Genomic DNA, 14,175 nt, shown 5'->3' with positions numbered 1-14,175 from the left:
GCCAGAAATGGTTTTGACTTTCCCAGTTCTTCGGGATACATTACTAGCAAATCTGTTATCAAATCAAAGTACTGCAGACACTTGTATTTTGCAGCCTCTTCGCTGCATGCGCCCATCAGATGATGCTGGATTTGGTTTGTTATTTAGCGTCGCGTTTCTTCCAATTTTGCTAATCGCGACGATGAGGATGAGTAATATGATAAAATTGATGAAGGGATACTTACAAAGAACACACATGCCTAGGCCGGGATTTGAACCCAGAACACCGGTCAGCAATTGAGATGATGGCATGCATTGTGATATAAATGAGAGGATAACTACAAGCATCCCCTCTATTCGAAACTGCAGGTAGGACCACTGATTTCAGAGAGAGAGTTATGTTCGTCAAATTCACAGACATCAAGATTTTGATATGGTGAAGCTGAGATTTCATACCTTTAAAACTGGCTTAGCAACTTGCTTACAATTGTGGAGGCCAACAACCAGCGTTTCACACTATATATCTAATGGCCGCGTGCACCAACGCCGATTATTTCGAAGTTCAGATGAACTACATCAATTTTAATCCACTCTAAATGAACTTGATTTAAAGATTTGCATTGCACCAACGAAAGACAATGTTCAGGAGATTCCGTTCAACTGATCCGAGATTAATTTGTAAGGTTATACCTGATTGGTTGGCTAAAACAAATGACAATCAAGAACCCCATAGAGTAATGTGATGTGCTAAAGTATCAACATGTAGGAGAAGAAGATAATTCGGGCTGCAAACTTCTCTGAATTTGGGAGATGTACTAATAAACCTTGTCAATATGTACAAGGATGTAGTGGTGTAAAAAAATAATTACATTAAAAAGGAACTGACGGCACAACACAAAAGGAAAAGGGGAAAGCATGGAACCTTCTTCTATGGGACTTTAATGCCTTACGAAATGCATTCGATTTTGAGAGAACAGTGTACGCTGAACCTCGCTCGCTCAAATAAAGATATATTATTATTATTTCTATTATTACTGTACTGTGGTAAGTATTTGAATTTTTCATTTCTTAATTCTTATATATTTATTATATTGTCGTGTCAATAGCCATTAACATGTATTTTCGTAAATTTATACAATCATATTTCCAACACCATGTAGCAATATCGTAAACATTGCTGTGTTCTAATTTACCTTGCACGTAATATATGACATTTATATGTGTTTTGTGTTCTGGGATAGAAAGTACAGTATTTATAAACATTACGACTTTGCACCACAGAACCACAAATTATTATTATTATTTTGGCAGTTTTTAGTTTACATATTTCTCGAATTATCAGCATTGCACATCCACATCTCTAGCGTTTGCACGCCCTCGATATCACTTTCCGCTCTTTTTATATTAAAAAACAACTGCCTGCAGTCGAAGCGTCAGTATCGTGAACCAGGATCAAACACCAAAACGGTCGCGAATGGCCGATGAGAAGATAAACTCGTTTTGATGTTCCTAGACCGCGATCAAGTGTTGAACCGTCTCCGTGCAATGGAATTTTCCAGTGATCCTTTCCCGATCCGAGTTTAAAATTTGATCTTCGCTCGTGCACACGGCCATAAGTCAGGAGTGGGGTAGCCGCTTGCATGGACAGGCAAAAACTATAGATGGTTTATTATTAAAACACTAATGCTGTTCTTGTACGCGCACGTTCAGCTCTAGCTTTGCCTCACTACACGTGTGCAATAGTCTGTGACGCATGACGTTTCATACGAAACTCCTCCCACTCACAGCTTTCAGTTCTTCTACGCATGCGCAGGCCTTCCACCTACTGCGCCTGCGCAGAAGGCCACAGTATTGTGCAATGTTCACCGCATTAGACTTCTGCAAGCAGCGGAGGCCCGACGAACAGCGTCACGAGAAGGTAAAGAAATATTACGCACCGAGTGACTAAAACGTGACTTATGGAAGAACACATATTGCAGTCACGTATAGCACGTACTGCGCAAGCTGGTTAAGCTTAAAAATACATCCAGTTGTGCGGAGACAGGTCGTGCAATCAAATGTATTGCGTGCTGGGACCGAAAACTGCAGGGAAAGTAGGGCGGACGAGGGGGAGGAGCAGTCTAAAAATTACTCGGAACTTTCACGTGGTAAAGATCCTTATCGCTCCCATCAAGCAATTGAAGCGGTCACGGATATGTTGAGGAATTAACGACTCTGCAAGCAAAATATATTGACGAAATGATAAGGGGGCGTTTCTACCGGAAGAAGCATTCGTATTGGTGGAATTATACCTACAGAGTTCACTCTACTTATGTATCCAATACAAAGGTCAGATGTTAGGATGCGTTAGTCTATTAGCAAGATTACAAAAAACAGATTTTACTCTCAACGTGGAGCACTTATGAACGTATTTTGATTAAATATGGGAGAATAATCAACCAGGCAAGAACAAGATAAGATAATTTATCGGATACATTGAATAGAGTATCCGTCCGTGTCAAGGCCTGGTACCTTAGAGACTGCTAGAGCTATAAATATGAAACTTAGTAGACTGATAGGTCTATCAAATAAGAACCCAGTGCAATGTAAATCATCTTGGTGGACCTGGTCGTGAGAGGCAATAATCGATGTTGCTAATTATGCTTCCTTTCGATATATCGAAAACTGACAAATCTAAAATCTTCAGAATTTGAAGAACAATGCAATTCAGTTTATTTTGATGGATCTGCAAATTTGTCTTTAGCGGTGAAATAATCGAAATCCTAGAAGCTTAGAATATTTAAGGCGCGACATTTTTGTACTTTTAAAGCTCTACACATGAAATTTGACGAGTTCAGAAATTTACAATGGTGATATGCATGTGCGTATAAAACAGGCTATGCTAAGACGTCTTATTGCCACGCATGAGACCCGACTTTGATTTCCCGGGGACGGAAGCGGTTGATTGCAGAGAAACTTTTTTTTCTCAAAAAATATCCCAGCATGAAGCGACTCTAACTTCATCTCCGGGTGGGTACCAGAGAGCACCACAGCGAGCGCAAAGGCGGATGGAGCGTGGTGCTGATCACATCACACAAACAATCTCCATGAATAGCGAGTGCGCCATTGTTGAGGATGAGTGATGAATGAGCTACGCTATCCAGGTTCGATCCCAGTTCCCTACAGGAACGAAACGTGGTGGAGCCGCCGGGCAATCGTCTTACTGGCTCGTACTGTCCAAAGCTCACTGACCCCTCACCCCCAGTTCTTCCACTTATTTATTGCAATCGAATTTGCCTAAGCAATACAGTCAGTAACCTGTAGCTTCTTCCTTGATTACACCTGTTTACATGTTTACACCGTTGGTGACGCGGTAAGGTTAGGTAATGTCTAACAAGGCATTCCTTAGATATTTCCTGATTGGAATACAACGGCTGGTATCTGAGTTTTGGAGCTTTTTCATACTGATATTTTCCATTTAGGTATTTATGGATTGTTACGAAATGGTCGAGATTGTTTATGTGTGGAGTCCTTACCTCTACATCCCTAGCCAGCCCCTGTGGCGGAGTAGTTAGCACATCGCGCTACGACGCCAGGGGTTCCGGGTTCGAATCCCGGCCTGGGCATGGATGTTTGTGAGTGTTTATTCATCAATTTCATCATGCCATCACTCATCTCCAAATTCGCAAATTAGCCAAAAGTGGCACAAAAAGCGAAGTAAAATAAAGCAAATCAATCAATCAATCTACATCCCTCATATGTCTACATGACATATTGCTATGAGCAAGGAAAAGCTTCACCTCGTGAACTTCTCTATTTGCATGTTTTTGTTTAACAAAATCGAAACTAATCCATGCATCGATTACCCAAAACCTATTACAAGCATGTTGTAATATTGACACAGCAGTCTGTCCATTGGAGTCAATGAATAAAAATTAACCTTTGGTTGAGGATAGTACCGAGACAGAAAAACTGTGCCGTTCTCGGTCTCGTGTATGGAAGTAAGAGATACAAAAATGTAAAGAGGAACTTAATAAAATTGTTAAAAAACTTGTTTTTATACAATATATAACGCGTACAACGTGAACTTTGATTTAAACGAGATTTTCAGATTCCTTACATTCTAATTCTACTACAAGTCTTGGACGAGATGAGACTCTAGCACAGTAAGTCTTAGTCTCATCTATGGGCGTCGCTAGAAATGGGGTGGGGGGCAGGCCATCGTCAAAACTTTCATATAATAACAATAATGCTTATTGTTGTTATAATTATACTTTTTATCCAATAAAACGCAAATTTTATCCAAAATTAATATTATTATTTTTAGTAGTATTATATCCTCGGCAAGAGATTTTCTACTCAAAACACTAGATGAGTAAATCCTACACAATCGTTTTTTAAAATTATTTTTTACTTTTCATACAGTTACTGTACTAACATACATAGTTAGCCTATTCTATTTTGTTATTAACTTTTACACACCTCGCCCAAGAGAATTATTTCATAATTAAGGGAATTGCTTACTTACATTGTGTGGCCTCTCAAATAAAACAACTTTTTGGAATTTTGAAAACTGTGGAACCATTTTCTTTTTGGGTGTAATTGTAGGATATTAAAATATAGCCTGGTTCCTGTACGTTACAATAAAATTTTTCAACCTTATGCAGTTCTTACTCTGTTTATTTTGCAACAAATATTAACTGAAGTGAAAAAGCCTTTCACCCCCTCCCCCCCCCCCCGCTAACGACAACATGGTCTCATCTCTTTATCTCTATTTTGAGTATTCTTTATATCGCTAATACATAGTTACCAAATTTGATTCTATAGTAAAGGATAAAATGTAGAATCTAGTGTATATGCAAAACAAATCAACAAAGTTTTGTTTGTGATCATAGGACATTACAATTTTTGAGATTAATCGGAAAAGAAACATAATATATAAATAAAATACAATAAATATAGCGAAATAGAAAATGCTTAGCCAAAAAATGTTAATGAAATTGCTATTTATTCAATTATGTTTCATCAACAAATATTTCATGTTTCTGCACGAAAAATACCAAAGGAGGTACGCTTATTTTCTCTAATGTTTATTAACTTAAGAATTGCGTAGTTTCCAAAATCGTGGCGTTGTAAGCGTAATGCACTAGGAAGACAGATTCCAGGTTAGTACCATGATCAGGTACTGTTGTGTGTCATTTCATAGATTCATCTCTCGCTCTCATCGCCGCGATTGATACAAGAGGTACAAACGTGACTCAAAATGACGAAAATAGAAACAGAAATGTAGTTGCTAAAAGTGGAGACTTGATAGATTGAGTTAACAGCGAAACGAGTTGCATTTTGCCACCAACGATAGCTGATTTCGAACATTTTTTCAAAACAAATTTGTTTTCTAGATTTGAAACACGACCGAGAGAAAAATGTAACTCAAGAGAGTGACGAAGACGAGAACGAGACAGGCGTATTACCTAGAGACGAGAACGTCTCCAATGTTTAAATTCATTACAACCTACTGACATGCGCACACACACCTTGTACAGTCAAAAGAAAAATACTCTTGTTATTGAATCATTAAAAGACAGTCTAAAGTTAATATACAAGGTCCGCCCATAAAGAAACCGAACTGTCAAAAAAAAAAAGAACCACCACAAATAAAAAGGTACCGTATTCTTACAACACTGCAAAGAGCTATTTCTAAACTTCCCGTCAGTGCATGTTTCAACCTGTTACAGGCAGTCGGTATCGGGGCAAGCGTGCGTCAGATGCAGGTCGTGTGCAGGCGGCGTACAAAATAGACGCACCAAGAGGAACAACGTTACAGCATAATGTTTTGTTACAAATTGGGTACATCGATTACAGAAAGTTACAGATGATAAGGGCAGTGTATGGTGATGCAGCACTCAGGTGTATGACTGATACAATCGTTTCAAAGGTGGACGTGAAAGTGTCGAGAATGAATCAAGATCAGGACGCCCTTTAACGTCAAGGAATGACAACAATGTGGAGAAAGTTAGTGCACTAGTGAGAGGTGATAGACCATGAATTTGTCCCTGAAAACCAATCAATCAAAGAGTGGTATTACAAGGAAGTGCTTGGTCGACTCAGAAACAGGATGAAGCGGTTTAGGAAGGACCTCTGTGATTCTGGTTGAATGGTTTCTTTTACACGATAATGCTCGGCATCATACCGCATTGTCTGTACAACAATACCTTGTTAAGCATTCAGTGACAGTAATCAATCACCCTCCATATTCTCCGGACTTATCGCCTGCTGTTTTTTGCCTTTTTCCCAAGCTTAAGATGACTATGAAAGGGCAAAGATTTGACGACACCGTGGACATTAAAATAAATGTTACGTGTATTTTGCGAACCCAAGACCTGTACAAACGGTGGTCAAAGTGGATTTCCTCCTCTGGTGATTATTTTAAAGGTGATAAAGTCATTTGAAGGTAATTACTTGTTTTCTTTCCTAAAAAAAGGTTCTTTTTTATGAGTGAACCTTGTACATTAGTTATACTCCTTTTGGCAGACAAGTCATATATATTTGTAAAAAATAAGTGGCATCACACGATGGGAGGTGGTTTTTGGGATAGGATGTAAACTGTTGGAATTTCAACGTGTTCTCAATGAGTGCATAACAGTGACTATTTCTACTGACTGTACACACGCTACAACCAGTACAAGCACGCCGAAGCGACAACAGAGCATCCACACTTACCCCTCGAAGGTCTTGGCTTTCCGCAGACGCCGGCCAGTCCCCTGCCCAACATGGGATGGCCGACAAGGCTGGCTCCCGCCGCCCGTCTTTCCTGGACACATATGCAACACGAACTACATGGATGCTACGTGCCGATTCACCCGCTTGTGTACAAACATTGCTGCCAAGACAGAAGGGTAGGAAAATCCGAGCTTCCACTGCGCCTGCCCAGGCGGCGCGCGGGTCAATATCGGGCGCGTGACCTTCAATTGTTTCGCATGGCGTATGTTTTTTGTTTCTTTACTCGTACACACTCAAGGTTATCAGTTATTTCCAAATCTCTCTGTCAGACAGCGGGGCGGAAGGGGGAGGACATAATTTCATTAATGAGTTTGGAACAAGAGCAGAACGTTCCACTAAAAATAATAATTGATCTAGAAGGCTGGTTCTTTGAATGCCAAGCTGGAATTCATTGTGCCAAATAGCATGGCAAACTGTACACAACTACAGGGTCAAGGAAGTGAAATCTGTATTAAAGTTCTGTTACGTGTCACTGCAGCAAAATTGGACAAGTGTCTAGACTAGAGCAGTGTTTCTCAACCACCAGACCGCGTTCCGGTACCGCGCCGCGAGAGGTTCTTCTGAAACAGTTTCTCTCAACGCAATTTCATTAAAATAAATTATATAGTTCTCATATTCCGAGTATAATAATATAGTCATCGATTTCCCAAATTGCCGTGATTGGAATGTTACGGTGTTACATGTCAATGAAAATCAGTACTTACAACAATAATTTAATGATATTGGGTCGAGCCGTCTCGTTGCGGAGTGGTTAGCAGAGCGTGCTAGGACGTCAGGGGTCCCGGGTTCGAATTTCGGACTGGGCATGGGTATTATTCTTTGGGAATGTCCCTTCATTCACATGGAATTCATGAAATGTATCATCCTCATCGTCACGATTAGCCAGAAGTCGTGAAAAGAATTAAATCACAAATCTATCATTACATCCAGTGGAGGACAACTAATTGAAACTAATCTTATGTTGTCAAAATGCTCAAAGACAATGGAACTGCGAATTTCTCTCTACCATTATCTCAACTTATTTATTAATATTTCATTTCAAGGATGCATGTAAATTTTTTTGTGTAAAGTTTAAAAATTAGTGTTTTACGAGTAAAATTGTTGGGATTGAGGCAACAGCATAAAAAAAGAAACATTTACCGAGCCCCAGTCTCATAAAGGTTGAGAAGCACTGGACTAATACATACAAATAATTATTCACTTCTGCGTAACCTCTTGGGTTAATCGCAACGAAGAGGATGGATGATGAAGTGATGAAATGAGTGATGGGACAAACAGTATGATACATCCACAATTTACCAAGATTCGAACCTGTGGACTCTGGCTTCATAGCGCGTACAATGACTACTTCGCCGCAAAGGCCGACGAGACGATGAAATGATAAAATGTATTATAGATAGGACAAACGACATGAATATATGAAATAAACATACTTGATATGATAATATAGGAAGCTAAGATGGAATGGTTGATTGATTGATTTAGTTTATTTTACTTCGCGTTTTGTGCCTCTTGGCTAATTTGCGAAGATGGGGATGAGTGATGAAATGATGAAATTGATGAATGGACATTCACAAACAACCAAGCCCGACCGGGATTCGAACCCGGGACCCTTGGCGTCGCAAGATGGAATGGGTTAGTGTAGGACGTGATCATGTACAGTTGTGTTAATCAAACTTTAATATATAAAATGCCGGTATCATAGCTGAGCATTTTATTAATCCGAGACTTGCAAGCTGCAGGCAACACTCTTAAAGTAGATGAAACGGAATTTGAGATGTAAAGACACCTGGAACTTTCCATTTAATTAACACTCGGCTCAAGCCACGTAGAACCCAAATTACAATTTGTTTACAATTTTGCATCTGTCGTCGCTTTCCTGACAATTTTGGCTAATTGCGATGATGAGGATTTTAAATGACAGGAGTAGAAAAATAAAGGGAGATCGATCGCCATGGCGTCTGAATTTTAAAATTCAGTTCTAAAAAATATATATTCTTTAGGGCTGAGCCGATACCGATGTATCGGTATCGAAAAGTATCGGTTGGACGTCATCTACAGATACCAGCCGATACTTTTTCGGCATATTGGACTTTCACAGGGTCCGCAAAAATGCAGCGCGACACTATTGCGGAGTCTAATTATCTTGGAAAATATGCAAAATTCAAACTTTATTTTGCACCAATTTTGCATAACAAATTGTATTTTGTGATGACATAACATCTATTTTAATATTCTGATGTAATTCTTGAATATTCTGAAGCAAATTTATTGGTAAATTGATGCATATAATTGGAGAAGAATATTTACACACACACACACACACACACACATATATTTGTTAATATTTTGAACAAATTTTAATTTTTGCAATTTTCAAGTATCAGTATCAGTCGGAATCGGTAAGAGTATCGACATCGGTATCGGTTCAAAGTGGTATCGGCTAGGCCCTTTTTTTAATTTTAATATTTCGAGTTCGCTTATGAAAATTTACAATTTTGATTACAATTTTGCATACCATGTAAATATATGTAGTCCTTGCGATTGCATTTTTGTACCATTCATACATCGTGATACGGTGCTAGAATCGAAATTAAACTTTAGAAGTCAACTTTATACTTAGATGGGGGTAACTGAACAGGATGGGATCTACAGTTTAAAGTGATATCTGAACCACTATGGGTCCCCGCCCGGAGAATAGAAGTCTGGAGTCCATGTTTACAATGCAGCAGCTGTAACAATGGATGGAGAATGGTCATTACGATTTTCTAATATGGCGGCTTTAACACAGCTTCGATTCTTAGTAGACCTTCAGTTTGTTCATTGGGAAGGAAAGTTTCGTACAACATTCCTGCCGGTGCCTATTTTTTTTTTTTTTCCATTTCACTTTTCTTAAAATTTGCACTATTATACAAACACGAATCTCTACTCTACCATCAAGCACTGAATAAACCAATGCATAGCTACATTGAAAGGAAGGAAAAGTCAGTAGTAATAGAGTTTTGAACTCTACTTCTCGCACGGGAATGCAAGTTGTCCTTGCACGAATAATAGCGTGATTACCGGTACAAATGCACAACAAAGAAAACAATAACACAGCAACGTTGTGCTTGTTTATTCCACTATGAACACGCGAAAACCAATTTCCTGCTTGTATTAATGTTTCGAACAAGTATGGCCATTGCTGACTAGCGCTATCATCAATTATCCACTGATAACAGGGATTGACTATTTGTTGTTCAATACTCAGATGTTTCCTTTCGATAACCAATTGAAGAAGAGTACAGGGTAGCCATGTTGGAACAATGGTTCGATACCTTGTTTCCTGGACTGCGGGATTGGGAGAAGGGGTTCTGTGGAATGGACACCTCTGTCACCAGAGCTCAATCCCATGGGCTTTGCCATATGGGTTGTATGCTGTAAAAATCCGAGACCTAGATCACCTCCGGGAAAGGATAACCACTGCAACAACTACTCTATGTTCACGTTTTGAAGAGAACTTTAAGAAAACACGTGGGCACATTCGAGGAAATGTGTTGAGGCTATTAGCAGACATGTGGAGCACGTTTGCATTGATAAAATTTGGTCTCCCATTAGTTCCATACTTTATGGACACCCTGTACATACACGTAAATATTTATCCTATACAACAAAACTTAAATAAATAAAATATAATACAAACGCAATATTCTTTCATAAACCTTTTGAATCGCCCGCTCCGCGCGACAGTACATCCAATGAAACGAACCGTGGAATAAACAGTAGCGTCACTAGCGACAGCGGGAAAAGAAGGAACTAATCGAAGACTGCGAAGAGATTCAAAAAGCATAATGGAAGACAAACATCTTCGTGGCAGCGTAATAATTGATGATACCGAGATTCGGTCTTGCAGCAACCTCCTCCCAAGGCAGACGCTTTAAATTGTTGCACCGCTCGCGGCGTCCAAGGTCTGAGGCGCCATATTTCGCCGGCGAACATGATTCACTGGGGGCTCGAGTAACCCAACGGATTAACAATGGCCAAGAACGAAACCAGCCTCTTTCTTTCTGGGAAGAGAACTTCTCGCATTAGTGTCCGGAATGGAGAAGATTTATCTTTGACGCCGCTAACTTACCCCTCCGCCTCCCCAACATGAAGTTTCCGTGAACCCTGGCTGGATTAGAAGTTATCGATATGGGAAAAAAGGGTTCTTTTTTGTTTTCAGTGAAAAGGAGGTACTTCGTGACGTCATTTATTCTATGTACAGTGGCCGGCAATAAAAATGACAGATCCTGAAATACTCGTTTACCTGCATAGCTTTTTGTGGGTTGCATAACTCTACGGCAAGATTCCTGCTGAAGACTTTCTATTGAAGATCGTTTATCGCCTTAAAGTCATGCAACACACGAGACATACAGGGCAGTATTTCTGGATCAACGTGTGTATTTTTATTCTGGGTGACTGTACAGTAACGCTTATACATAACTTCTTGTACTGAATCACAGTAGAGTAAGTTTCCAAAAAAAGTAAAGAGCCACGAGTTACTTCCCTTCGAAAAGTAAAGTGTTATTGTTACTAAATTCTAAAAAGTCACTAACATTTTTCTTTATCCTGAAAGTAACACCTCTCATGACAGAGGCGGCTCATAATTTTGCCTTGCAATCAAGGAAGTTCTGGGTTCGATTTTCAGTGAAGGCAAACTGATAACGTCGTCGCATTGGAGGCACATTGTACGGTATTTCGAATCCCACTTTAAACTGTATATCGAGTCCCGATTAGCCTGACTGTACATAAAAACAAAAACCCCAACAAACAAAGCTCACTGCTTTGGACTTCACTTTAAACTGTAGGTCAAGTCCCGATTAGCCTATCTGTGATTAAAGTGAACTTAAATTATGTTCTCACAGAATATAGACAGATGATACATTTCAACTGCACAATATAGACATAACTACATCCCTCCCCACAAAAGATACACGTACGTATTTTGCACCATCGTTAGTTATGATGCTAGTGGTTTATAAGGAAAGCAAGGCCATCATTCTTCACCTGTGAGAAATCTGCTATTGTTGTCGACGTCCAGCTTTAAATTTAGGAAAATAAAGTAACGATCGTTACTTTTATAAGTAGTAACGTGTTGTTGTGTCAGTTACTGACAATTTCGGTAACGTGAAGGAATTAAGGAAAAAGTAACGCATTGCCTGTGATATTTTCCTCCCAAAATATCCTTAAAAATAAACAATCAAATTTGAACAAAATAAATTGATTTTTGCAATCCGAATTAACGCCACGATGCTTACAAATTCCTAATTAAAGTTTAAATATTTTTCCACATTACCGAAACCGCATTACTACTACTGGTTCTATAGATTAATGCACTTTCAAACATAAGTAAATAACAAACTGTCAAATGAAATCGGCAGTGTTCGGTAATTCTCGGGCTACCACTTTGCACAACAGAAGCGCCATCACGTGATCTGCCAAATCTGACCGGAATACTATTAAACACCCTGGCAATGGCCAAGCAAAGGTATAATCATAAAAATAAGACGAAATATCCACAGCTTACCTTGCAAATAATGAGTCCACAGGCAGGGACAATCTTCTAAGTTTCCACGTCCTAATTTTTGGCCTCTCCATTTCACAAGTAGGCTGGCGATTGTCAACATGCAAACGGAGAACAGTGTCTCAAGTTATCTTCCTACTTGATAACGCTAAATAGATAACTCTGCTCTTCCCGCTACTTTGTAAGTTAACACAGGTGCTTGTATAGAAACGGCTAAAAGAAGATATGGAAGGCAAGATAAAAACTGAGACGCTTCCACGAGATTTGCAAACTTATATCTGCTTGCAAGGACAATCTGCTTGTAAATTGTGCATGTAACATTGTTTTTATGACAACGGTGATATATGGCTTGTTGGTGCACTGTGGAATGTTTAAACAAGAGCATTATTTTTTGATTTCATACTCACCCGGCATTTCTCGGTTGTATTAATTTGAATCAGGCTTGCACTAGTCATTGTTGTGGTGAGAGCTTCACGCCTGCACGCTGCAACTCAAGGTCAGAGAAGTCGCCCTTGCGTTGAAGGGGCGGAACCCCCTCCTGTTTCTTGTGCTGTGATGAAAATGCAACACTGTACCGTTTCACATCGAGATTTCCAACGAACGCGACCGACTAAGGCTCATGTATCGCTCACTCCTTCCTTCCCGACCCTCATACAAAGCTACAGTACCGCTGTTCGCTCTGCAGTCCACACATGCATACAAGGGCGCTCTTTCACAAACACGATGGGTTGCCCAGTCCTGAGCGCCTGAATTCGAGCCATCACCAAGTTCGTCGAACGCTTGGGCTTATCAAGTGTATTTCAGCGTCATGAATCGACAAGAAATTTTGCAACGAGGTTTTCACAATTAGTGGATTTTTATAGTGACTAGTATAATATTCATTCTTTTGGATACCCAGAGTGGATGATTATCAGATTATAGTGCATGCGCGCACTCTTACTCTTGGTGAAAGAGTACAACCACTGCGCAATTGGCCTCCACCGGGATAGAACCCACTTGATTACAAGACCAAAGTCAAACAAAGTTTAATGATTTTATTTTATTTAGCGTCGCTTTTCTACCACATTGTCTAATCGCGACAATGTGGATGAGCGATGGAACTGATGAAGGAATACTATCAGAGAGTACCTATGCCAAGACCAGGATTCGAACCCGAGACCATCTGGCGTCCTAGCGTGCCGTGGTAACCATTTCGCCACGGCGGTCGGCTCCAAAGTTTATGTTTACAGTTTAAAGTGGGATACGAACCACTATACCATGTGGCTCGGGAGGGTATTGAACCTTGAACTCCTTGCGAGGCCAAAGCAGAGCAGAGAATTTTTCAAAAAATTATTTTATACCCACATGGTCCAATTGGGACTTGGCTTACAGTTTGAAAAACCCCTGTGTTGGGTATATACCGAGGATCGAATCCAGGACACGTTGATTTCAAGCTGAGAGCTTTAGGCAGCACGGTATAAATGTCGACACCCATGATGACCACTTTTAGAACACGTTGGAAACAGTAGTATGACTGGCAAATACAGGCTGCCCCCCAAAAAAGGTACTGTTTACTTAAAACTCTGTTACATTTCTTTGGTGCCACCCTATACTTCTTGCGGCTGATATTGAAGCAAAGGTCAAAGATGATGATGCCTTTGAAAACCGAGACGACGAGCCTACCGACTGTCAAGCACCGTTAACTTCATAGCGCCATCCTACATCCCAGGATCATAACGAACGCTCATTTACACATGCACACACACACGTGGCCAATTTCGTCTTGCGAGAACCAACAACTTGAATGGGTTCCACGAAAGAGATGATCTTCCTCTCCCAGTTTCCATGAACTCCAGACTCCGCAACATGGTCGTTATCTTCCCACACAGTGCTGGAACGATGAAGAGAGATTC

At 40.0% G+C, this 14,175-nt stretch overlaps 1 protein-coding gene across 6 annotated transcripts in view; it reads right to left on the bottom strand.

Annotated features, from left to right (window-relative positions):
• The window catches only part of LOC145984983 (uncharacterized), a 382,735-nt gene that overhangs the window by 238,327 nt on the left and 130,233 nt on the right, over positions 1-14,175 (bottom strand). Inside the window, exon 1 of one of the 6 annotated variants that reach the window (XM_083118460.1) lies at positions 12,287-12,436. The exons of 4 other annotated variants lie outside the window; for them this stretch is intronic. In XM_083118460.1, coding sequence (XP_082974586.1) covers positions 12,287-12,357 — 71 coding nt within the window. In that variant the 5' untranslated portion in view covers positions 12,358-12,436. Of the gene's footprint in view, positions 1-6,678; positions 6,817-12,286; positions 12,437-14,175 lie in introns of those variants that run through there. One more of the 6 variants, XM_083118459.1, reaches the window with a different exon arrangement.

This window comes from Lepisma saccharinum, chromosome 3, assembly GCF_977018435.1.
Source record: "Lepisma saccharinum chromosome 3, izLepSacc3.1, whole genome shotgun sequence".
Taxonomy (NCBI): domain Eukaryota; kingdom Metazoa; phylum Arthropoda; class Insecta; order Zygentoma; family Lepismatidae; genus Lepisma; species Lepisma saccharinum.
The sequence above is the reverse complement of the archived record's forward strand: the minus strand, read 5'-3'. Positions and strand labels throughout refer to the sequence as shown.